The sequence below is a fragment of the Brachyhypopomus gauderio genome, chromosome 8, assembly GCF_052324685.1.
Source record: "Brachyhypopomus gauderio isolate BG-103 chromosome 8, BGAUD_0.2, whole genome shotgun sequence".
Classification (NCBI taxonomy): domain Eukaryota; kingdom Metazoa; phylum Chordata; class Actinopteri; order Gymnotiformes; family Hypopomidae; genus Brachyhypopomus; species Brachyhypopomus gauderio.
Window position 1 is genome coordinate 5,502,428 of NC_135218.1, and position 26,277 is coordinate 5,528,704.

The 26,277-nt window shown below is 40.9% G+C and overlaps 2 protein-coding genes and 1 long non-coding RNA gene across 4 annotated transcripts in view; 2 read left to right on the plus strand and 1 right to left on the minus strand.

Annotated features, from left to right (window-relative positions):
• The window catches only part of slc38a3b (solute carrier family 38 member 3b), a 23,134-nt gene extending 684 nt beyond the window's left edge, over positions 1–22,450 (plus strand). Inside the window, exons 2-17 of one of the 2 annotated variants that reach the window (XM_077013998.1) lie at positions 5,762–5,909; positions 8,088–8,105; positions 8,384–8,465; positions 8,818–8,933; positions 11,902–11,975; positions 12,328–12,420; positions 13,319–13,400; positions 15,261–15,343; positions 15,842–15,900; positions 16,234–16,419; positions 16,551–16,630; positions 16,844–16,944; positions 17,285–17,409; positions 17,933–18,077; positions 19,006–19,109; positions 19,475–22,450. In XM_077013998.1, coding sequence (XP_076870113.1) covers positions 5,809–5,909; positions 8,088–8,105; positions 8,384–8,465; positions 8,818–8,933; positions 11,902–11,975; positions 12,328–12,420; positions 13,319–13,400; positions 15,261–15,343; positions 15,842–15,900; positions 16,234–16,419; positions 16,551–16,630; positions 16,844–16,944; positions 17,285–17,409; positions 17,933–18,077; positions 19,006–19,109; positions 19,475–19,579 — 1,554 coding nt within the window. In that variant the 5' untranslated portion in view covers positions 5,762–5,808 and the 3' untranslated portion in view covers positions 19,580–22,450. The remainder of the gene's footprint in view (positions 1–5,761; positions 5,910–8,087; positions 8,106–8,383; positions 8,466–8,817; positions 8,934–11,901; positions 11,976–12,327; positions 12,421–13,318; positions 13,401–15,260; positions 15,344–15,841; positions 15,901–16,233; positions 16,420–16,550; positions 16,631–16,843; positions 16,945–17,284; positions 17,410–17,932; positions 18,078–19,005; positions 19,110–19,474) is intronic. The other variant, XM_077013999.1, reaches the window with a different exon arrangement.
• Positions 17,941–25,047, minus strand: LOC143521290 (uncharacterized). Its single transcript, XR_013132711.1, has 2 exons — positions 24,765–25,047; positions 17,941–19,143 (listed from the first exon to the last, which is right to left on the minus strand). It is a non-coding gene; the product is annotated as an uncharacterized LOC143521290 (long non-coding RNA).
• The window catches only part of gnai2b (guanine nucleotide binding protein (G protein), alpha inhibiting activity polypeptide 2b), a 37,805-nt gene continuing 34,759 nt past the window's right edge, over positions 23,232–26,277 (plus strand). The window contains exon 1 of the mRNA XM_077014000.1: positions 23,232–23,927. Within this exon, the coding sequence (XP_076870115.1) occupies positions 23,810–23,927 (118 nt within the window). The 5' untranslated portion in view covers positions 23,232–23,809. The remainder of the gene's footprint in view (positions 23,928–26,277) is intronic.

Sequence of the window (26,277 nt, forward strand, 5' to 3'; positions counted from 1 at the left end):
CTATTGTCGATGTAGGACAATAAGTGTTAGCGTTTTTAAACACGTTTAAACACACGCTTCTTTTCAGTTAGCTCAGATAAATGTTTTATTGGCTATTTGCAGACAGTTGGTTGTCTTTATTGTAAGAGGATACTTCCCCACGTGGGTCACGCACATCAACTGGGGCTCGTCTCACGTCAAAGATCTCACGCTCTTACAACCGTGTGTCCAGTGTAGCTGCTGTGGTAGAAAACGCAGTTACACTGGTCATCGGATGGGCGACTGTGATCTGGAGCACACCAACCACTTTTTAATAGAAAAAAAACTTGTGTGTGTGTGTGTGTGTGTGTGTGTGTTAAATCCATCCCATTTGACCGAAACGCAATATCATGCAGGGTTTTTATTGTGGGTAAGGCAACTAGTGACTAGGGATATTTTCTTACTGAACAGTCAACTAGGTTCTTTATGTTAACAATTATGTTTATGTTGACAATACAACAAGTAACACGCTTTACATTTACACATTTTGCGTTTAAAACTAAAAATACTACATGATACACGAGTATTGCAACGTATCAGAGGTTATACAATAAAGGATTTGACGACCAGATATTTATCTAAAAAATTGAATTTTAAAGAACTAAGAATTAGGATTAGCACATAGCTATTACCATGAATGCATGTTATTTAACTAGTAATGTTAATGTTTCTTGTATAAGGCAGAGATGATTGACTCACCACCGTATATGGCAGAGAAAAAAAATACCGATGGTGATTGTTTACATGTGTACATCTTCTTTGCCCATTTACTAATTTCTAGCAACTGCCATTTGAGTGTGTGTGTGTGTGTGTGTGTGTGTGTGTGTGTGTGTGTGTGTGTGTGTGTGTGTGCGTTTTGACTGTCACCCAGTGCTAAGCCTAAGGCCAAAGATCAGGGATAGAATCAAAAGTCACAGCTTGAACCCTTGGCAATGTTTTTGAACTGACCAGGCAGACTTGGGTCTTTGCCATCGAATACTGTCGTGAGGGTTTAATTTGGGAAAGATGAATTATTAAAGTGTGATTGCTCAGGACCCTACTGCCCCCCCCCACCCACCCATCTTCTTTTATTTTTGTTCAAGTGATCTAAAAAGTAATGGCACATTGTAAACCAAATTGATTCTTTAGTAGTGTAATAATTAACAGTTTTTGTTTTGATTTTGGTTGTGGTTACTGGTGTTTTTGTTGTTTTACACCCACGCCACAGGAACATACAAACATTGTCCTGCCAGGAACTGGGGGCATCGTGACGCATGACACAGGCCACACGTGCCAGTGGCAGCATAGCCTGTTTGTCCTGACAGTGGTGCTCACCCTAGGTCAACGTTCACAAGTGTGCTGACATAGAAGGAGTCATTGAACCTTGTCTGACAGACAGCGCCGGGGGCACCGTCGTGTTTTGTGAGGAAAATACGGCCGTGCGGTCCGATCCAAGGTGGTGTAGTTGTGCAAACGTCTCTCTAAAGCTCTTACCTTTTTTTTTATAAGCCTAAACCCTGGACCTAACCTTGTCAGATGATGTGTGTTTGGGTCATCTATGGCATTGTTGCTGGGTAATTTTAATATTAGTCCATCTGGAGGTGGTAGCTTAAGTTATATATTAGCTTTCTGGTACTTGGTACTGTCAAACATGCGAAAGATACGATCGATCATGTGCCCTTCGTTTCACATCTGGGTCTTGTACTTCAAAAGCAGTGACTGAAAATGTAGTTACAAATGAGTAATAATAAGAGTAAAAGAATAAAAGTGTGTGCTACATTGTTTCTAGGAAGCCAGTTGTGCTGTGTTCCCATAGCCATTGATAATGTGACATGCTGCTTAGATATTTGTATTTGCTATTAAGGAAGCATAATGGCAATATGTTGTCAATCCAAGTCTTTCTCAGAACCAGAGGTTGAAATGGTGTGTGTGTGTGTGTGTGCGCGCGCACATGTGCCACACAGCACACACGTGCCACACAGCACACACGTGCTGTATGGACTGTGTTGTCCCACATTATGGGTGTTAAAAGGTGTTCAGTTTTATACAGAATCATACTTTGAATGTGTATATTTTTAAACTGTTGCTACTGATTATAATAACACAAACATCAGTGAAATGAATGACAGGAGATGGTTAAAAAAGACCGTACACTACATAGCACCCCAGATTACCTTATCAAAAACATCAGATTGCTGCATTGTCCCAGCATTCAACAGACCTGTAAACTGAACAGAAACTGAATTTTAATCTGAAACTACAGAAACTGCCTTTTCAACTATAAAAACTGTAACTGGAATTGTACCCCTGAGCTGTGGTGCTATAATTAGGAGTCATTACTGTAATTTCAAAGACTGATCGTCTTTCATTCAACAGGTGTCACCCCAAAGACAATGCTTTGTATTGCAGGGTTGTTTTTTTTTTTTTTGCAGTACCTTATATCAGAAGCCAGTATCACAATAATGATTATCAAACAATATATTGTCCCAACCCCAACCACCCCAATCCCTAAGTGTGTCAAACTAAAACATTTATAAATGTTGTGTAATTCCAGAGTACCTCTCAGTACTACTTCTGGGTTGCCAAGGGTGGCCGTGTGAGCACTGCACCTCCATTTACTCAGTATTGTTAATGTTGAAAGGTGGACAGGCAGCCCTGAGGTCATCCGCCAGACGCTCACCTTGCCTAACTCGCCCCCTGCTGCTCGTAAGAAAAGGGAAAGTGCTTCTGACTAATCCATGGTATTTAGTCTGTGTTTAATGATACCTCTCCCTGAAAAGGCTCTGATGAGTGCTCTCCATGAAATGGCTCTGATGAGCTGGGTTCCCGCTAATGTACTTACCTGTTACTTACCTGCGGCTGGCATGTTCGTGAAGGTCTTTTGTAAAATGTTTTTGCGAAATACCTGTGGTTGTGAGAGTTAGGAAGAGCTGTGTTTGATACCAGGCTGTTCCTGAAATGAACAGAAGTCTGAACTCAATTCAAGGTTGTTAATGGTTGACATTTATGAAGAAGAAGCTGTGGAGTATCCATGGATGAGTTAAATGCAAGGTGCACGCAGATATGGATTCAGGCCATGTTACCAATTTGATAAAGTCCACTGGTCCAGATTTAAAACAAACCCGCTGTAACCTTAAACTCCTGTTTACTCCTGGAAATTTTGTGCCTATCTTGCCCTGCAAACCAAATTCAGTAACAATATGAGTGTGTTGAAGGCAGTGGGCATTTTAAGTGGATGCCTCCTGATAATCACTGCGCTTGTGTTTCCGTTCATGTCTCCCACAGCTGACCACATGTCCACTAAGTATCTGTGGGAACTGATGTTTAGAGGGGGGGGGGGGGGGTGGTCTGTTCAGGGTGCCCGGAGAAGGGTGTCAGTAATGGTGACATGGTGTTTATACTGGTCATCGGTTCATTTTTGAGCTTTGCAATTCACAAATCCCTTCGAATTTGGTCATAACCGAAGAAATATTGATAAATGTAAATAAGCAAATATACAGCTGTGAGACCATTTGTTTCATGACTTTAAAACTCACACATAAAATCACACATATTTACATATCAATGTGGATTTATTATATATTTTTGGATTATAACTTATGTATTGAGTATTCTAATGTATGTCTGTGAGGCTCAGACTTGTTTAGACTGAACCATTTCCAAATATTTTGAAACCTTTTATTTTGAGCTGTGTTCCTCATGTTCACATGTAGGCTCTGAGCCTGGAGCACTGGTGAAGGGAGATGTTTTGGAATGATAGTTATTTGGTGTCTGCGCTCTGTACAGCCGTGCATGGCTGGGTTTGTTTTGGTGTGCGTCATAGATGAATCTCTGTCCACATGGGGCACTTTGCCACGCGGTTCAATGTTCATACCCGTTTGTGCTTTCAACTTGGAAATCTTTCTTGGTGATCTAATTTCCTTCCAACCCTTGAGGAAAACGTAGCCCATAACACTTTAGGAGCATACATGTGTGTATGCACAAACTGCCTGACTAACGTTCACAATGTTCTGCATAGTAGTAACATAGCAGTATGACCCTTTTAACACACATCTTTGCCACTTGCTTGTCCATACTTAAACTGCTTTGAAAAAAGATTATTTAAGACCATAAGCCTGGGTCAGACCCACCCAGGTACTCTGTGTTCACTATGTCATTTGTGTAGCTACCATCATCCAAACATTATGTACAACACACCATATTCACTAAACTGGTGTCTGGAGGCAGCCAAGGAATTTATGTGGTATTGGTTGATAATTAATTGCTTCCTTTATAGTTGCCATCAATAAATATGATGAATAATGGGGCCAAAGAGAGTAAAGTGGTAGCTAAAAGCTAATGTTTGGATAGTATGATGGCTGCATACATACAATACATACAAATGCATATGGTAAATGTGTGTCTGAGAAAGACTTAGCAAGTGTAACACACAGTTACTTTAGTGTTTTTAATGCTAATGTGAGCTGTTTTGATTGGTGCGCACTAGTGTGGGACTGGGTGTTTGGTTCTGTGACCAAAGTTCAGTTCTGATCCATCAAGAGCAGTTCACATATAGAAGTTCCTGCTTCTATGTGAAAGGTGTGAATGTGATAGATGAAAAAAACCTTTTTCCTCTATGTGTGTGTTTCTCCATTTAACACCATTTAATCATTTATTTTGTGGATCATGACCTTTATTATAGTTTCATTATGAGTATTATTATAAGTTAATAAGTTAGACTTAAAAAAAAATCTTATATCAAGGCTAATCTTCATTCTCTAATGATGCTAACCGGATTAACAAGCTTAGCATTTGTGAGTTAGAGAAAAAGCAAGGATCTTATGAATGTCAATGCGAATTGTGATGAATAAACATTTAAACTGCTGTTTTATAGTCTCACCTTGGTGTAGATGTTTAAGCTCTGACCTGCCATAATTCACAGACGGATTCAGTTCAGGAGAGTCAAATGTACTGTCTGCACGTTTTGAAACTGAGAAGAGCGAAGGTCAGAGTCATGTAAGTTCCCATGGGAGAAGCAGCACTCTCTCATGGGCAATGGCTCCTGGTTAGTTCTGGTTAGCACGTGTTCGAGTACACCAACATCCCAGGTTTTCTGCTTTTCTTCCTCTAGTCCAACTCCCTCTGACCCTAGCCTGACCTTCTGTCTGTGCCAGCAGATCGGCCTGGCCCATGACTCTGTCATACCACCCTGAACCTAACAGAACTAAATTTATCAGTATATAAATAAATGTCAACTAATCCCCCTGCCATCTTTTATTACGTTTGAGTGTGCATCAAACAGGCAGTTCTCATTGCTTGGCCACTCAGCATTTACATACATAGTAGCTGTTGCCGGTAAACATAAACCGTCTGCCCCCCACAAATCCTCATACATGTGCTGGCTTGTATATTGTTGCACATATTTCATCATTCAGGTATAGCGCATTATTTGCTTCAGCTTAGCAACATACGGCAAACAAGGGCTCTTTGTCATATCCACATGCTGAGTTATGAAGGATCACAGAGACTCTTAGTGAGCGCACCCGGAGCAGACAGACGTCTCTTGTCATGTTGATCTACTTTGATGAAGTGAACAGAACTTGTCAGATGTGGAAGTGTAATGAGATGCATTGTCCAGTGAAAAAAATACAGTTCAGTGTATGTAACCATCCCCCGTTACATCAACAGTTGTATGAAACTTTAGCACGTGTGGCTGTCTGTCACACTAATCTGTAACTGACAGATAGACACGTTGCTAATTTTTTAACAACCTTGTTTATTACAGACGTGTGACATCGCTGAACCCTCAGAGAACTGCTGCCTGTTTCTGGCATGGAGCCCGTCCAATCAGAGATGAGCATCCTAGTCAACGGGAAAGGCCCTGACCCCGAGGATGACAGCGTGCCGATGAAGACTATGATGGAGGAAGACCAGTAAGCCTGATTTTTATACATCACTCTAAATGACACACAATATGCTGACAAACCTTTGAAAATCTTTACTTTGGTGCTACTATGGTGCCAGTGTATGTTGTTAAAACCAGATTGACATCCATGTATCATGAATTGCTTGCATGAAAAAAACTTCCCACTTATTACCTGGCATAATTTGTAATGTGCTTGTGTTACATTAATATCAGATCACTAAGTAATGATGCTTATGTGTTTGCATATCCAGCACATCTATACAGAATCCGTACAAAAACATCAAGTCTATGCAAATACAATAATATAGTTTACATCCTTAACAAGATGTACTTCTAAGAGATGTGAAATGATGCGGCAGGAAAACATATGGGCGTGACCCGCTTCTTTCAGCATTGATCAGATTAAAAAGCATCCGAGTCATATCTTGATGCTAGTCTGCAGTATTGTTACTGGTCAGTAGTTAGGTGAGGAATGTTTGATTTTATAACAATGAAGAAGTAGGTAGAATTATGTTAAAGGGTATTTGTGTAAGAAATGCTTTATTAGAAGGAAATACCATATCTGTTAATCTAGGAAAAATAGTATTTTTGGAACAATGTCTCAGACACAATCTGGTAGTCCACACTGCTCCTTCTTTTTCTAAATAGAAACATTTGAGCCAGCTGGTCCACAATCAATCTAGGTAGAGGCTACCAGGATATTGGTAGCAGACAACCAAATACACACCTGCCCATGTTGTGAGGGTGAAATTGAATGGCACAAATATTTTATATGTGTGAATAACACATAGATTTTATATTCTTCAAATGATCCACCTTTCTACAGTTCACAGCCCGCAGTCTTGGGATTGTCTTAACCAGCTTCCCAACTCAGTCACCAATGATGATTTCTTTAGGAAATGCACTAAGCATTTGCAGGGTGAAGAACTAAAGTTCTGAGTCAAAACAATTTCTCACTCATTTAAACATTTTATTATTTAAAATGGATACATATTTGTTTGGGAAATCATATAAGCATATAACATCCTAAAATGTATTTAGTCATAAACTTTTGACTGGTACTTTCACAGTATGATATTTTATTGATTGATTTTTATCTTTTTATTGTTAGCTTTCACTAACTAAATTTCTGCAGTCTATAAGTGTGTTTCCTTCAGAGATTTCAAAGCATCTCAGATGCTGAATTGAAAAATGCAGCACGGTCAGTTGTGGTCTAGCAAACGTCACCTTGAATTATTGTGCTATTTTAATTTGACATTTTTCTTGGATGAACCTGTGTGATAGTGCACGAAGTTTATTGCACAAGACACATTTACAAGCACAATATTTTAAAAAACTTGACATACCCTTGCTTATCACTGTATGCAGCCCTTTATGGTGGCTGTGAATGAGTTTGTGGATTCTCTAGAGTGGTAACGCTGCCCACTTGACAAAACACTCACATAAGCCCTTTGACTGACTGGCATGTTCTGAGGCTTGGCCTCTCTCCCACAGCGACTCTCTGCTGGCTTTGACCTTGTGCTCTGAATCTAGATTTTCCCATAATCTGCTGCCTTCATCTTCACTTCAAGCTTGACCTAAACAACAGGTCTCCAAAATGTTAACATTTGCGGACACTTCTTCAAACATACTTTCTGTGGTTCTGGGAAATAAAATCCTACACCATCTCATCAGACCAAATTACTTTATTAAAAAATCTTCTCTAGATTCTCTAGATGTTTTAGCCTTCTGAGCTTTATGTAATGTGCAGAAAAATGTTGTAATGTTTTTGCAATTAATTAGAACATATACAAGCTGGGTAAGATATATTAATGACATATGGGGTATTTGGGCATTATTTTGTATTTTTAAATGTTTGGATATTGTGATCTTTTGGCAAAAAAAACCCCAAACATGACCCAACATTTGCTCCAGTTTGCAATGACTGACACCAACCGAGACATCTGGGTTTATTTCTTAAATACAGTTATGTTAAGCTGATTATAAGGCAGTAAAAATGTGTGAGCTAAAATCGATGAGTCTCTATTTCCAGGTCTTACATGTTGTTAAATAAGCAGTATTACTTGTTTAAATGTAGTTTAAATGTACTTGATGGAATGGTGTGTTTCTTGTTTGTTTTCTAAGTGCATGTTTGCCTTGTTTTTGTGTTTGCACTGGATGATTCGTCCCAACTGTCAACCCTAAGGAATGATTCGATGAACAGGTATGTGAAAGTCTTTAAAATGGCTTGTTGAATCATTTTTGCTCCCAGACTAACTTATTCATGTTGTCACTGCCATGGCATATGTGTGTCACCAGATCACATGTTCATGTTCAATATTACTTTAATTCTAAAATAACTCAGTAGATTTTATTGAGTTTGCGCCATCACCAAGACTCATACGTCAGTGATAATAAAGCTGATTCTGATTCTGATTCTGACTCTGACAGTTAAACAAGGAAGTGGAAAATTTGACGTCTTCACTTCTTGTTGTTCCTTAGGCTTGATGATGCTGAAGGGACCATAGCTGAGAACGTGGAGTTCCTTCCCAACGGTGGAGGCAAGAAGCCACGATTCACTGATGTAAGTGTGTGTGTGTGTGTGTGTGTGTGTGTGTGTGTGTGTGTGTGTGTGTGTGTGAGAGAGAGAGAGAGAGAGAGAGAGAGAGAGAGAGAGAGAAAATACCTTCCATCCTACAACAAACTTGAGCACAACAAATCTAATAGCATTTGCTTCTACACAGATAACACATAACTCATCACTATGCTGGTGTCATTTTCTATATCTAATGAAGATGAATATTCAAGAGTATTCATTCATCAGAACTGATTGAATGCAGATTTTGCACGTTTTAAAGTGTGCAATATATATCAGCCTAGCTGTGTTTTGAGGCTGCTTCATAACTCTTCATCACAAATTTTGCTTCTTTCGTCAGTTCGAAGGGAAGACCTCTTTTGGCATGTCTGTCTTCAATCTTGGCAATGCCATTATGGGCAGTGGAATTCTAGGCTTGGCATACGCCATGTCCAACACTGGCATTCTCCTTTTTTTGTAAGTCTGAAACAGCCACAAACATCATCACACACACTGAATTATTAAAATATGATAAGCAAGGATAAAATCACTCCTCGAAGTTTAACAAGTTTAACAAAAAATATATATTTAAAAGCATATTTAAAAATGAAACACTAGATATCTGTTAGTGTTTGTAGTGTTAGTTTGTTAGTTAGTAATGAATCAGATGTGCATTACTTGAGCATTACTTAATTTACTTAAATGATTTTATAAATGTAGCACTTCAGTTCAATCGAGTTTTACTTATATAGCACTTTTTACAACAGATATTTTCACAAAACAGAGATAGAAACATCTTTTGTCATTGCAGGTCAGAGTATTTTTCCATAATCCTTTGTATAAGTGTCTCCTGTTTACTTCTTACTGATATTTGAAGAATGCCTCATGCATTCATGCTCTATAAATGTGACTTCTCTCCTCAACACATCTCTTTGTAGAATTGTAGGTAACTCATAATGATAAAACACAGAATAAGAGTACTACATACAGCCCACCTTGGAGTTTTGTCACATTGGACATTATAAAAATTTGCTTATAAATATAATTCAATACTAAAAAATACTTGTTATACTAAAGGATAAATTCCAAATCTCAAAGGTATGAAATGGCTAGTTTTAAGCTAGTATGTTTACAAATAGATCTGACACTTTACTTAACCACACACGTGCTCTGACCTGCAGGAATGCCATATGTCACAAGCAGTGACCTTATTCCCTAATGCAGGGGAGAAAGGCGGGGCTAATGAACATGACCACCAGAATGCCAACCAACTCACTGCTGGACTATGCCCCTCCCCCTGAAAACTTTCCACATGTTGATTCCAGCCACGCCTGCTGGGTTAAGCTCCTCCCTGCCAAATTTTTCCATCTGTTTCACTCTTAGCCAGCTTGTTGGGCTCTTCCCTCCCCCTGTAGATTTTCCACACCTTGGCCCAACCCCTCATGCATCTGGAAAGGCTACTGCCTAAAATAGTCCTCTCCCACTCTTCTTCTGAACACGTCTGTTCAGAAAAGTCTCACCCCTCCGCATATATGGACATTAGCTCTCCTCCCCTCGTATAGATGGGTTCCCCATTCTGTCTGGCTGAGGGAGCAGTGCTGAAAGCAAGTTAGGGTGTCCTCAGCTTCAGATACGTTACGTGGAATCGGACACCATGACTCCAATTACCTGGAAGGCCTAGGCAGAGTCCTCTAAAGATAGACCCATGCTACACTTCGACTCAGAGCTTTGCTTTAGTTATATAAAGCACACATGCATTATCCATGTCCTTGAGGGGAAAATCCCCCCCCCCCCATCGCAATGTACTAATGAATTAAGGGGCTAAAGCAGACAAATTAAGTCACGATCTCAGAACCAATTTTTTTTCCTCTTTCTTTTTTCTATGAGACTTAAGTCTAAGGCCTCTTTGTGTATTACTGGTTGTTTGATGGTTTATAATGGCAGCCACTATTATATTGGATGGTCGCCATCCTGCACAAACCATGGCACCTAGTTCTACCCCTGTGTCAGTATGTCCCTGCTGTATGCTAACAGTGATACCAGTACACGTACCAAGAAGTATTGATACAATGGGATGAGATATGGCACAGCATCACAGTTCTTTTGGGCCTGTGACCTGTGACCTGTGAACATCTGTCACAACTGTATGCAACACCCGTGTCTGGACTCGCCTCGGTAGATGAGCTGAGGTCAGCAGTTCCTGCATAACTTCATTCTCAGAGGAGTTGTGCAACTTCAACATAGCTTTTCATATCCCTCCTGTCATGTTCGTCTAGCAGTGAGAATCAATGAGACTAATCAAACATTGATTCAGCTGCGACTTTCCTGTAATTGCTGGCAAACCAAAATTACTTCCATCTGCTGGTTTTCAGTAAGTGAATAAAATGAAATTCCAGTTATTGGGGTCAGCTTTGCCTTGGCAAGATTTCTGCTGGTGTCTGTCCAACTGTAAAATCAGCAAAAACGTCACTACACGCCCCCCCCCCCCAATCGCCTTGACCGGAGAGCTCTGGGAAACGTAGTGACTGCAACATTTGACTTTTTGAGAAATGCTGAAGGATCACCATACTGCCATTGGGGCAAACTCATGTCTACTTGCCTTGGCACTGGCTTACAAGCACAAAGGGTTATGGGAAACACTTCCTTGCCTACAGTCTGCCATTCACGTCACTAGAGTAGCTCCCTACAAAAGATCTCAGAGAATTTGTCCAAGCAGGCTGAACACCTACTCGCCGTATTTGTATCAAACAAGGATTTATTGCTTATAAGACATATTTTATATTGAGACAAAAGCATTCTTAGCTTTTTGCTGATGCACTGATTCACAAGAGTATTCCATGAACTAGACATTCTTGCGCTGCAGTGAACTGATTCTGCCACTTCGTAAGAGTCATTCATGGGTAATGCATTCAACGATGAGTGAACATAAATGAACCAAAATGAGATTTTAAAAGTGTCCTGTTCATTCCATGTCCAATTACCTCAGAAAATGGCTTATAACAATTATGTGTTGCAAGGGGTTATTGTGTTATGATGAGTGTGTTATGATGCATTAAATCTAGACACTAACACCTTAACAAAATGTAACATATTTCACTGTACCATTGACTATGAGAAAATGGTCTCTTGGATATGGATTTTAAGTGTGAATAGATTAATGCCATAGATTACCTCACAAGGAAATCCACACAAAGTAAAGATACAGTTATTAACTAAAATGAAAGAAAGGAATATTCCATAATTCCATAAGTAGTCAAAGGTTCAGTGTGATGGTATTTGTAACATTTCAGCATGCTGTTTGAATGAATATAACATCGTTATCACCGTTATCATGATGTATCAGTTCTATTGTTCTCCAGGGCAATGAAAGTATTCTTTATGACAGTAGTGAATAGTAGTGAATGGCTGTGTTTTGAAAGTGTCGTTCACGCACGTCTCTCCTCAGGTTCCTCCTCACGGCGGTTGCTGCTCTGTCCTGCTACTCAATTCACCTTTTGCTTAAAGCTTCTGGCGTTGTTGGTGAGCACATTTCTGTTCATATCGTCCTCAACAGCACCTTAAATCCTGTTATTACTCAATGAACCCTGATATTCTACCCTGTTCTGAGCTTGGATCAGAGGTATCTAAATAGGCACTGTTATTACTACAGGTAATTAAACATGTCAAAGAAAGCACAACATACTAAACCAAAGCAATAGTTAAGTATTTAAACCCTCGGGGAAGTTGGTGCTGTCTTTTGAGGAATGGTGTAATGTGATCTTGCACACACACCTGTGTGGAGTTCAGCAATTTGTTTTGGGAAATTCTGGACTGGTGTACTCAACAAGTCAAGCTGTGGTGAGTTCTTGGTTTGTTTTTACTTCGTTTCCAGGAATCAGAGCCTACGAGCAGCTGGGTTTTCGGGCCTTCGGCACACCTGGAAAAATGGCAGCTGGGATCGCTATCACACTACAGAACATCGGAGGTGAGGGGAGTGAATCAGAAACGCCATTCCTCCATGTTCTATACCTGTTGTTTATTATTAACATCCATTACTTCAGTCAGCTTATTAAAAAATGACATAGATGGCAATGTGTCCACTTTGTAGGCACACATTTTTGTAGAGATTTGTTATAACACCATTATTGAGCAATCAACATTCCTACGTTTACAAAGATATTTAACAAAAACGGCATTGAGACAGAGTCTTTTCTGAAAGGTCAAAGCACTCTTGACAGATTAGTTCAGCACGCTGCTGTTGGCATGGTTACACGTCTTTCCCAGCCTCTCTGCTTTTTCTGGTTTCTCTCTCATGTCTCCCTTCCTTCTGCTCTACTTCTCACTATTTTCTCCCCTCAATGTTTTTCAATCATGCTCTGCTGACGCAGATTCACTTCTCTCTTTTTCTCACAATCACACTTTCTCTGGGGTCGTCTCAGGGTGTCTCTCTGTTAGCATGTAGCTGCATTCTGTACTTAAGAGTCTGGTGCTTCTGTTATAATCACAATAAGCCTGCCTGGCAATACAAGGAATCATCCAGTAAAGATACGTATTATTTGTATGTTTCATCTATATAATGCAGCGCATACTGATACCTGCTTCAAGAGAATGCCCTGGTACATTTCGTACTTGGTGGATAAAATATTCTGATTCTGATATAAGATTAGGAATCAGATTGGTTTGTAGTCCCCAAATGAACCAGTTTATGCTCCACGCAGAGCATCACCCACATGGAGGTGGACTTGTTTAAAATGGATTTAAAACAGATTTTCCAATACTTCCAAGCCAGTAGATGTCAGTATAACTTGATATTTAGTACACTGCAGGTAGAAAAGATGGATTGAGTGGCAGTCTTAAGCTCTGATAACTCTGATTGCCTCTAGCTATGTCCAGCTACTTGTTCATCGTAAAGTCTGAGTTCCCTCTGGTCATCCAGGCCTTCTTGAAGGCAGACACCAACTCTGGGTAAGTAGTTACAAAGGCTTTTAACACACTACTTACTTGTTCTCCCTTTGACAAGGGTTTCCAAGGGAACTTTCATTGTAGTCAGGCATCCATTCATATAAGGGTTTCACTTCTGTTACCAATAAATCAACTGTCATGGCCATACCTCACAAATCTGGGAGCATGTAGGAGAGGCGGGTCTGTAACTTTTAATCCTGATTGGCCAGTTGGAGGTCAGGACCTTATTGGCTCTTGCTATCACTATGCCAAACCTCTGCATGACTTGTGATGACAATTGCTGTAAACAAGATTGCTTTAATCAGCTGCTTTCTTTATGTTTAGAGTCATCTGAGCATCTATAGCACGTTATATCACGTTAGCTCTGATGGTGTGCTCTTAGGAAGCCTGTACTTTGAGCTTTGCCTCATCTTCAGAATGTTTGGTTATCCAGCGTTGCTTACGCTGAGGTCTCAAGATAAAGGTAATGCAAAATTAGACCACGCGTGTATTTTTAAGCCATTGCATGAGATCACGTGGTGTAGCCAGCTTTAGGAAAGACAATACTCATGTTTATGAAGGTCTCAGATCCTCTGTTGAAAACATTTAAATTATACAGTTAAACCAAAACTCTTTCTCCCAGCTGCCCAGTGACTTTAGAATACAATAAAAAATGAAGAAAAGATTAAGAATGTGATTCTTCTGTGGTCAGTTGCAGGGGTTGTCGAAGCCCTAAAACATTTACATAAATTCTGGAAAATATGTTATTTTGTATGATTGACAAGTAAAAGGTCATAGAATGAGTGGCGATTCCTAATTAATATGAATTAAGTGCATGGTGTTGGTAATGTAACGTACACATCGGAGAAACCAGCCCAGCTCTTTTTTTCAGAATCATAATCATCATAGTTTTCAGGTTCCATGTAGTTCTGGTTTTGAATGCTACAGTTTAGCAGAGGGGAGTTTGTGAAACTGTTCCTTGAGTGTGTGGGGCTCATGGTGAATCTTTCAGCTCCTTTCCTGGTCCTGACGTCCTGCAGCTCCTGAACTGTCAGCTTTTCTGCAGTGTACCACAGTCTGTCCGTTGAGTCGAGGAGAATAAGCTGAACCAGTCTCCTCCTGCTCAAGGATGAATGGATGAATGAATAGATGGATGGATTAATTAATGAACAAAGTTACTACTATAACGCCATCCTCAGGACCCAAGGATGCATTACACTCAACACAGATGCTAAATGTGTTCTTATGTCAATGTTCCTTTAATTGTATGTCTCTCTTTGTGTTTGATGTCCCTCACTATCCCATGGACAGAGACCCTGACACAACGTGTTTTAATGTGTCTATTAATACACAAATTCATTGCCAGTGTATCACAATTTTCTTTAGGACTATGATGCACCCTTGACCTTTAGTGTGTTTGTGTCAGTCATGTAATATACAAGTATACACATGTATGGTTGCTGAAATGTATGGCAACAGGCTGTGGTATTGGCTGGGGTGGAGGGGGCGTGGCCAAGCTTGTCACTGAAAGTAATTCCTTCTCACACAAATGCTGTTCCTGACCCTGTGCAGCTCCAAGACCTTTGGCACAGTTAACATTAGCATGTGTCATACGGGTGACTCCAGGTTGGCATGCTTTTCTTCAGTACCAGGATGAATCGAACCTGCACCTCAACATGCTACAGCAATAGTTCTAAGTTGTCACATAAATCAGAAATTTATATGTCAGAGTCAGTTGCTTGGAGATAGAAATAGAGGTGTTTAGTTATGTGCAAAATAAATGAGTTTTCCATGTTTCCTATATGCATGCCTCTGCAAACAAACCAAATATATGTTATATGTTTCTTGATACACAAAAACATGACCCCCATCTCCCCCCAATAGAGAATGGTATCTAAATGGCAACTATCTTGTGGTTCTGGTCACCATATCTATGATTCTGCCCTTGGCCATCATGAAGCAGTTGGGTAAGAGACTCTCTTCTCCCTCATAGTACAGTCACTGTCCAACGGGCACTCAGGCACAAACATGCATGTACAACACAAATGTCTGAAAGCTGTTGTAGCCTGACTTACACAATCATCACAAATGTCGATAAATTATGACAGATAATGGTGATTGTGCATGCTTTTATTGTAGTCACTGCATGTGGTCATTTTAATTCTTGTTGGCATCAAGTATTCGTTCGAAACCCAACCCAGTGTAGACATATTGATTTATGCATATTAGTCCTCACTGACTCACTGTGGGCACATCAGTGAATATTATATTTTAAATAGTTCCTCTGTAAAGCCATTGATTGCCATTTAGGGAGATTACAGGGTTGGGAGATTGTTTGCTGCATGAAATCTGGGTTTGATGAGAACACTCACTACAGCAGAAGATTTACCTTTGATGCTACCTGGACCATACAGCTATGAGGTCACTGGCGACACAAAGGTCATCACACTTCTCTCATCCCCCAGGTTACCTTGGATACACCAGTGGCTTCTCTCTCAGTTGCATGGTCTTTTTTCTGACTGCGGTATGTAGATGACATTAAATATTAAGGAGTACTGGTGTATGTGTGTGTGTGTGAGTGTGTGTTTTCTCTCTAAAAGTAGGGTCTAGAGTTCTCATGTAGTAAGTGGCAGATTGGATGGAAGGACTTTCATGGTTTCTCATGCATTTTCTAATATGCTGGAAAAGCCCACAATGAATTGAATTATTCAGTGGTCTTGAATGCAGGAAAATACTATAATGAAGCATTTGGATTTGAATGCCAACAGCACAACTCAACCTTAAAATCTCATATTGTGAAATAAATCTAATTTCATCCTATTTACACTCTCATTCTCTCTCATGTCCCTGCTGTCAGGTCATTTATAAGAAGTTCCAGATTCCGTGCCCCTTTGAAGAGTTCTCTGCCAACAGCACCACACACTCGGTCATACCTGTGCACTCGAACGCCTCCGTGCTGGTTGGCCACGCCCACCATTATGATGCAGCCCACGAGGTAGATGATGCCCACTGCGGTCCGCGTATGTTCACTCTCAACTCTCAGGTACTGTGTGCTGCCGAAACGGATCCTCTCACAGCAACAATACAATATTAACCTGGACTTTGAGTAAAATGAGTAAAATCACGAAGATAGCCGTTCGTTTGGCTTGTTTTGCTCTTCCTTTTACTCCATAGACCGCGTACACCATCCCCATTCTGGCCTTTGCCTTTGTGTGTCACCCCGAAGTACTGCCCATCTACACTGAACTGAAGAAGTGAGTTTGAGACCCTCCACATCCGTTATCAGTTTTCTCGGTTCATGGCCGTATTCAATTCCGAGAGCCTGACTTGAAGTATGATGTCTGGTGATTAGCCATTTGTTTCCGTACTATTAAAGCCTCTTTCACTAACAGACTGTATCTACAGAAAACAAGGTGGTCATGCGTCTTGTGTATGGGCTTAATGCTCTGCTATCTCTCTGCTTACAGCCCTTCTCAACGGAAGATGCAGCATGTCTCCAACCTCTCCATTTTTATTATGTACTCCATGTATTTCCTCGCTGCCCTTTTTGGTTATCTGACCTTCTTTGGTGAGACACATCTTTACCTTTAACCTCTGACCTTTCTGAGCACTGCACAACTGCCATGTTCTTGTTCTCATTCTCTGAATACGAGGCTGAGTATGTGCTGATAGTGCTAAATGAAAGGGGTGTGGCGAGTTAGCCACTAGCCATTATGTAAATTGTATTATTCTGGCCTGACCCAATTATTCCTCATTATGCAAATGAGATTACTCCAACCACATCCAATTATCTTTCATTCACTGAAAGCTATACTGCTGTTTGTGAAGGAAATATATCTTTGATACTAATTCTCACAGAACTGTGAAAATTGTTTTTGCTTTTTCATCAATATCTCCTTTCATCACAGAAAATGTGGAGCCAGAACTACTCCACACCTACAGCAGAATCGATCCCTACGACACTCTGATCCTCTGTGTGCGATTGGCTGTGCTGACCGCGGTCACACTGACTGTACCAATTGTGCTTTTTCCCGTGAGTTTGCAGAACACCCTGGAACTGAGGAACATACTACACTTCTCTGTCCTGCTGCTGTGGTCTCACACTGTACTGCACTTTTTAGGCTATCAGGACATGACCAGTTCAGTTCTCCAAGCACTGTGCTGACGAGCTGATGTGTTGAATCAGGTGTGATAGATAAGGGAGACATAAAAAATGTGCAGTGCGGTGGGTCTCCAGAAGCAGGACTTATAAACCCTGACATAGACCAGTACACACTGCCTGAACACATGTAGTGTCAGTCAGGCCCAGAATCAACCACAACCAACCAACATCAATACCTCGATTGCTAACTGTGTTTCACTGGATACATGTTGGTAGGTTTCCAGAATACTCGTATGCAAAGAACTTTTTTATTTGTTGCACATTTATCTAGGCAGCTTCTCATTTGCATTGTACATTTATGGCATTTAATCGTAATGTCTTTATCCAGCACGGTTTATAGAAGTGATTTGTTGTTATGCGTAGAAGCGTCTCCTGACTTGTTGTGTACATGTAGGTGCGCAGAGCTATACAGCAGATGATATTCCCCGACAAGACCTTCAACTGGATCCGACACATTGCCATTGCACTTGTCCTCCTCACCTTAATCAACATGCTCGTCATCTTCGCCCCGAACATCTTGGGCATCTTTGGCATCATCGGTAAGTCTGCGTGCCACCTTACGGACAGGAAGTCCCGCCCCTCGGTCTGGATAGACTGTAGGTGGCGTTTCAGTCGAAGGAAGCGCTGTGTCACAATGTTATGATGTCACAAAGCATATTTATCATCGCAAACTATCACGAGTCAATGTTTAGCGTCATTTTTGCGCTCAGTCTCCTCTTTTTGAACTGTGTTAATTAAAAAGTAGGTATTTGTTAAGCTTTACTCAGCACGTACACACAGGCTAACACTTGCACTGGTGTCTGTGTCCAGCTTGTCTCTGGCCTTGACCACATTAAACATCCTTTCCTGATATTGACACAGATCAAGCTATGTCAATATTTTTCATTCAGTCCCTCTAGAAATGAGACACATGTCAAGATACCAAAGGGAAGTTTTGGGCTGCCCTGTTCTGGTCCTGTGATATTTTCCTGAAGCATTTTCTAGAAATAGAACGTTTCTATTTGCCCCTGTTGCTTTCAAGGCTGAAAATCGGGACAGTATGCCGTAATGCACCAGTCATTTCCCCTTTAATGCAAGTGCTTCACCGTTCTCCACTTCAGAGATATTGGCTTATGCTTGACATACAACCAAAATGGGTGTCAGCTATAACCCCATTTTGCAGCTTTTTGCAAATCAGACATTTTCAGCTTGTGATGCTACAGGGCTGTGTCCATTAACTGGACTCTTTTATGTGTCTACATGTGAGCCTGACAGGCAGTTTAGATATATATTGCCATTTACTCTAACTGCCTTTTTCCTCGCTGTGTACAAGTGTGATTCTTATCTCTGTCTATGTGCCTTCAGATAAGCTTTCTCAACCAGGCAGTTTATAAAAGAGGTTTTCAGGGGACATGGAGCCCTAAGTGAATGTTCAGTTGAAAACAGGAAGCTGTCCTGCTTATCCCCGTCTTCCTCTTCCTCCTCCAGGTGCCACCTCGGCCCCGTGCCTCATCTTCATCTTCCCTGCTGTCTTTTACATCCGCATCGTGCCCAAGGATGAAGAGTCCTTGCGCTCCACCCCCAAAGTCATGGTGAGATGCCCTCCGAGATCTCCGAACGCCCGTGCTAGGAAGATGGGTTTGGAAAAAGAGATTTTTGATTAACTGTTGGCCATGAACTCCTGATATTTGCTTCTCATACATCTGACCCACTTTCTGCTTTTCGAGCAATGTCAGCAAACATTACCCAGACAACCTTAAACACGCTCTAGGGTTAGCCTGTCTGATGACACAACGTTTAGGGCAGGTGGCATATGTTGGTTGAAGTTTTAATTGGTGGTGTGTTTGGGCCACAGCTGGAGGTAAATTTGACTGACATATACCTTGGTAATATCTTAATTCTCTCTCTCTCTCTCTCTCTCTCTCTCTCTCTCTCTCTCTCTCTCTCTCTCTCTCAGGCTGCCTGTTTTGCTGGTTTGGGTGTGCTCTTCATGATTATGAGTTTGAGCTTTATCATCATCGACTGGACAACAGGGGGAGGCAGTGCAATTGGTGGTCACTAGGGGACAGCCTGTGTGTGTGTGTGTGTGTGTGTGTGTGTGTGTGTGTGTGTGTGTGTGTGTGTGTGTGTGTGTGTGTGTGTGTGTGTGTGTGTGTATAATATGAGTGTACTGGGGAGGAGTAAATGGCATGTAAGGGAGTTGGGACTCATTTTTTCACCCTATTCATTTCCGTGTTAGTATGATATCTGGCAGTGCTTTCCAACGCAGGTCTGAAGGTTCACATCATTTACATTTACATTTACATTTACATTTTTATACATCATTTACTCTGTTCCCGCTTGGGAACCTCTGCAGATACACAGTGCTGAGGGAATGCTAGCCTACCGTTCCAGTTAGCCAAATGCCGCTCATTGATGGTGGAGATTATCTTTGACCGTTGGTCAAAGAGCCTGTGAACCTGGGACGCTGAGTATGGCTGAGCATTTTGTGATCCTCTTCTGCAGAGAAGCTCTGTGCTAGCTCCTTCCTCCCTCTTGCCGTTCACTCTGAACTCATCCGCCCATATTTTCTACAGCTAGGTCTGTAGATCAACACCCTCGGATCCTGGTCAGTTTTGTAACACAGAGAGTGCATGCTTTGTACAGCAGGTGCAAAGAAAAAAAAAGCATTTTCTATTTTTTTATTGCATCATCTGTAGGACTACAAAGATGTAGTGTAGATTTGTTTAAATGGGTAGAATGAAGCAGTGGCCAAAGGCAGACGATTCTTCCATGAGGGGAAAGGGAAAAGAAGTCATCTGTATTAGCTTGAGCTCTCCTGAGCATTTAGGGTGGCCTCTCCTTCTGGTAGCATGCTTGGATAGCAGGAGACACTGAATGCAGGAATGTTGGTGTGCACACAGATATATCGTGATCATTGCAGATGGTCTGTGGTGCTCAAGTAGTCCTGGTTTACTTGCGTTCCTCCTACGTACCATCCACTATGCACACAGTAGAGGACGCCAGAGATTATTCATGACTGAGATTAAAAGTTGACAAATATTTATTGAGATGTATGAAGATTTTTTTAAACCACTGATTTTTTAACCACAAAGTATAAAATATATTTAGCCGTATGATCACATGAAGTACAGTTTTGTGCCCGAAGGATAATGTAAAAAGCGATTACGATGATTTGCATTAAAATAAAAATAGCAGTTATACAGGTGTGATCCTAGGCTTAAAATAGTATCTAGTAACTAGCTGCCTGAATAGACGACATGAAGTCATATCCTTGAATGATGAAGAAGAATGAAAGAATGATATTTTAACTGGCCATTTTCACTTGGAATCTGCTTTCTCAACCTCTCCACCTCAATCTTTTTTCCGTACCTGTGTTATGATGTTTAATGTGCTTTGTTCCTTGTTTTCTACAGTTACCCTGTTAGCGTACAATGTTCTGAAATGTACAAGTTTAATGATGTGGTGTACTACTGAATTTCTATCTATACACGTTTTATTACCAGCAGTGACTGTTAACTTATATGGTGTTTGATATCTGTCATTGTCAGTCATTTGTGCTGTTCAAGTGGTCTGTTTAAAAAATGTTTCAATCTCAGAACTAAACAAATCTATGTGAAAGCTTTTGACGTCTAGGAGGTTGGAGTGGTCTGAGGTAGAAGGGCTTTATATTCAGCCTACACCAAGTTGTTGCAGGAACATCTCAGAAACACTTCTGTAGCTTTCTTACAACATGACTTCAGTGAGAACTGTACATCACTGTATGTATTGTACCTGCATAAACATTTCTAAGTATTGACTTGACAAATTATGAGAAATTGGATGATGGGAAGACCTTCATATCTAATAAATGAGAAGAAGTAGGAATTACTAGAAACATTAACTTTTGTGATATAGACGTTTGGTAAAGGTTGATCTGACATCATAAGACTACTTTAGCACAGTGCAGGTCTACACTGATAACACACTATCCTAACACAGAATATTCTAGCACAGGGTGATCACTGAAACCATTAGTTGCCGTGGCAGTTCAAAATGACCATACGTGTTCACCAGACTACTTACTGTGTGCCAATTTATACATGTAGTCTCCTTATTTAAGGTTTTCTAAATATTTACTCAGAATATATCACTGATGCTCTCTTTTGTTTATTTAATTGATTTTTAATTTATACTTGTAGTATTAAAATGTTTGTGTAAAAAGGGACTTGCAATAGTCCTTGTATTTATGAAAAAACTCCTTGGTAGTTTTAACACAACATTGCTGCTGCTCTGATTCCATGATGAAATAACGTGCTAATTCTTCTCACTCAAACTCACTTGAAATCTGTGCTTTAGATGACTGAAAGTTGTTTCAGTGAAAGAGGCATTCAAACATTAGGCTACCAGTATTTCATAGCTGTTCTCTTCATAAAAGTATAGTGTCAGGCCAAAAAAGCAAAGTGTCAGGCCAAAATGTGATAAAAGGCATTTGTCTATAAAGTGCTTTCCTTCAAACTGACTACTGACTTTGTTTCTGTGTTTGGCCCATTTATTCTTTCCTGAGGTCATTTCTCTGTGTACTGAAGAGCTGTTTTCCTGAACCTGTGTAGTTTTGTTTTTTTTTTTTTGTTCCAGTTACTGCAAGAGCACCACACAACAGCTTTGAGGGTGGTTTTATAATATCATCCAGCCCGAGCTCTTCAACATCTGGACTTTTCCACTGTTGGGCTACCACTCTAAACAATCACTCTGTCCTGTCTTGGACCTGTCAAATGAATTCTGTCAAATGAAATGGCTTCAGTGAATAATACTAGGTTTACGATTAATTTGTGTCTATAATAATGATGTACATAAGTGTTAACCCCTCTTTATCTGTTTATCTAGTTTGTATAGTGTAAATAGCAGGACTGGTTTTAGTTTGACAATAAAAAAGTATATGTATTTGTTTTTAGATCGGTGTGGTTTATTTGTCATCTGATTTTGATTGGTATGAGAGCACTTATTGATCTAATTATCCTACTGCAATATCTTTTTGATCTGGACAATTAATTACATATATACAGACTTTGAACATTTCTCTTTGCTGAGTTATTTTACTGTGATTTTAGGGCAGCAGTTATCTCTTTTGCCAAAAATATTCAAATAGGATATTAGAAACGTACTTCTGTCCAATAGTTTATATTAATCAATATTCATTAATTTACATGTCATTTCTGATTGGAGTGCTGTTCAGTGCGTAATTAATGTGCACTATTTTAAAATGATCTTACTCATCCTTTGTGTTGGCTTTACAACACAAATCACAACACCACACACACTGTTTCTTCTTTTAATTCAGTAGTGAGATGTGAACAGCTGCTCAAGTATCTTCATAACCCGGACACAGTGCACCCTGCAAGCATTTGGAGAGTAATCAATTTTTGCTGTGACTCACACTAGATTTGAAACAATGACTAAGGTTAAAGTGCACTGTTAACTTTAAATCATACAGTTAAGTGTATATAAAGTACAGTTAATCTATACATATTTATCTGGTTTGTTGGAGTCCTGACTCCATTCCTATATATTTGTGTGATCAACGTAGTCTGCAGTCACGCAGATATAAAGACAATCGTTCATAAACAATATGAAATATTTTAGGACGCCAAGCATTTCCCAAAGTTCACCAGCAGCTGGCAATCGCGCTCGCGCTCTGGGTTTGGAGGCGCGCGCTGTTTATTCCGCATTAGTTCAGTCACTACGGGCGTGGCAACGTCAAACGTTTCTGAGGTTTTGGGTTGGACTGTGTGTGGATTATGTTCCTAAACATTTAAACCCAGAGGAGAAGCGACTGAAAGGGGTCAGCTGGTCGGCTAGCACGGTTCCGCACTGGGGGGGGGTTTGTACCTTTAGACCCATCACCGCGCGCCTCTGATTCGGCGCAGTGGGGCTGGTGCGCGCGTCAGTGGCGGTTCGGTTCAGCCCAGCGTCCGTGCGATCGCAGGAGCTCCTACATACCTGCGTGCGCACGTCGCTCGGTTCGGGTTAGGTTGGCATACCACTATTGATTTGGACAACTTTTAGACCTGCTGTTTGTCAAATAACTCGCATCACCTGCGCGTGGACCCCTAATGCCACCCGATTGATGGAGCATCACGGGCCCAACTGGCATCTTCCCCGGGTGAAACTTTTTTAATTGGTGATATTTTGCGCATTTTCTGCTTCTGTGCATTTTTTCTGTGCAGTTTTGGGTCCATAAACTGCTGAATCGATCTCCGGTTTTATTGACACCGTTTGTTCTGGACGGGGTGTCCAGAACGTCTTCGCCACCATGGGGTGCACCGTGAGCGCAGAGGACAAGGCGGCCGCGGAAAGGTCCAAAATGATTGACAAGAACCTCCGCGAGGATGGCGAGAAGGCGGCGAGGGAGGTGAAGCTGCTCCTGCTCGGTGAGTCGGGGGGCACGGAAGGCTCGCGCCTACGGTCGCTACACAACGTTGGAACGTCTCGAGCTCAAATCTCTCCAACATTTCTATTCAAAGTAATGCGATGTAAAACATTTTTGAGCAATGCATGAGCAATGCATGAGCAATACGTTGGTATAAAAACGAGCTAGACCAGATGAAAGCGTACGCAGCCCATAACGGTGTTTATGTCTGTGGGTTTGATGCGCTTTTCTTTCATAAGCCAACAATGCATCAGTCGACCAGGAACTAACGTCTCCTGTACCAACCACTAACCGATAAAACTCACACTCATTTTCAAGGCCATTCAAAAGTAGAATGACATGAAAGAGCACGTAGCCCCTCCCTTTATCACCGCTTCTCTCTTACACTCTTGCAGGATGCATGTGACAGGAAAACCAGTGTTGAGGTTTGCACGCCAGTGCCTCGTTTATGCGTTTATGTTTTGCACCGTTTGCGCAGATGAGACATTCTGGCATATCACCACTGAACTGCTCAACCAGCAGAGTCTAGAATGGACCTCGTGTTCTGCGCAGGCCAGTTTGTGAAATAGTGAAATATCTCCCACACGAGCACCCAGACATTACTTATTAGAGTTGTAAATGGGGCTTCCGTGGATAGTTAGTTGTTAGTCTGTATATGAGGCAGTTATATTTCTTCCCACATGCGTTTTCTGTGTTGTGTTTCATGCCTTGTCATTATGTCATTACCACGGAGCATGCAGTGGCACTTCTGCGAAGCATGCAGGCAGCCAATCAGACCGTACCAAACCACCAGGAAGCCTTCCAGGTCAGAAATAACCCCCTGCAAAATGCCACAGACCTGTGCTGCGCCCATGAGCCTCGTGGCACGTTCAGTTCCCCTCAGCACTTCGAGCCTCTTGCTCTTGCACTCCATTAAAGCCAATCGCCGCTTCTGCCGTTTCCTCATTTCATTAGATTGTCATCTAAGTGAGTTAAAGGCTGGAAAAACCCCTGGTTGTTTATTGAACTTTGGGTAGGCGTGATCTTCAGCTCCGAGATGTAGTTTATGGCTTTGTGAAGTACAGAAAACACCTGATATATATATGATCTTAACCCGCATGGACAATGGGAGTGCTGCAGTGTATCCAGTTATCTCCCACTACGGTCCTCGGTACTCTGTGTTTAACTGTGGGAGGGGAAATGTCTTTGTCTGCCTGTAATGGCTGCCCTGGTGTTAGGACCACGTATAAGTGTGTTACTACTGACAGCTATGAATGGAAAAAGTCTGATGTCTCCGACGGAAGCACAGATCACGACAGACTGATAGAAGTTTTATGAGAAGCTGCATGTAGATGTCTGCAGTGATAATGTACAAACGTCTGACCTACTCTACACACAGACACCTCTGCCTTCTCTAAGTTGATGACAGTGATGGGGGATGTTTCTTCATTTGTTCAATATTTTTCATTTTTGTGATATTGCACCTGCTTGGCATATTCTCAAGGCACAGTCGTGGGTGCCAGATTGTCTGTCATGTGTTTCATATCATGTTAGTTCACTCACGAGGGGACCCTGGTGAGGGGACCCTGGGAATGATAGTGCACAGACTGCTACGATTAGTGAAGACATGTAAAGGGCTGGCATGAGAAATTTGTGTAAAATATAGTTTTGAATATGATTGAAGTTTAGTTTTCAAGCGGTCAACACTATGGAGGAACTGAGTGTGCTCTACTTTACCCCAGAAGTATTGTGGCTTGCTTTATTCACATTTGTTGTACAAACACATACCAACGTGACAGGTACCAACGTGACAGGTACCAACGTGACAGTTAGGTATGATGAAAGTAGTAACAATTGCGCAACTGAATGTTTTACAAAAATGCTTCTGTTTACAGTTGTGTAGTGATTTGGATAATGGACAACTAACTGGTTTTAATTATTTGGAGTTTCATTTTTCAAGTTTCATTTTTTATGTTGAGTTGCCTTTTAAATTGAGAGTGTTTTCAATTCATATAGACTTGACTGATTAACTCTTGTAGTTTTATAACTCAGAATCACAGTGAAATTGTGCTTTGACCTCAGAAGATAGTAATATTTACAAAATAGGCCACATTCTTGTGAGATTTTGGCATTTGGTGAGTCTAATAATAAAACGGAAGATCCTCAGTAAAATTCCATCCCCACAAATTCTGTAGCTAAATAAAATTAGTCGAGGGTTTTTAAACAATCTTGTTCTTTTCTAATGGTGTCATTTGGCCTTTTTGGGGCCTGGTCTGTTGAGTGCTTCACTGTAATAGTGACTCTACCTACACAACTACGATTGAAGTATATATAAAATATGTCTATTTAGAAACTGAATCGCTCCTTGTTTT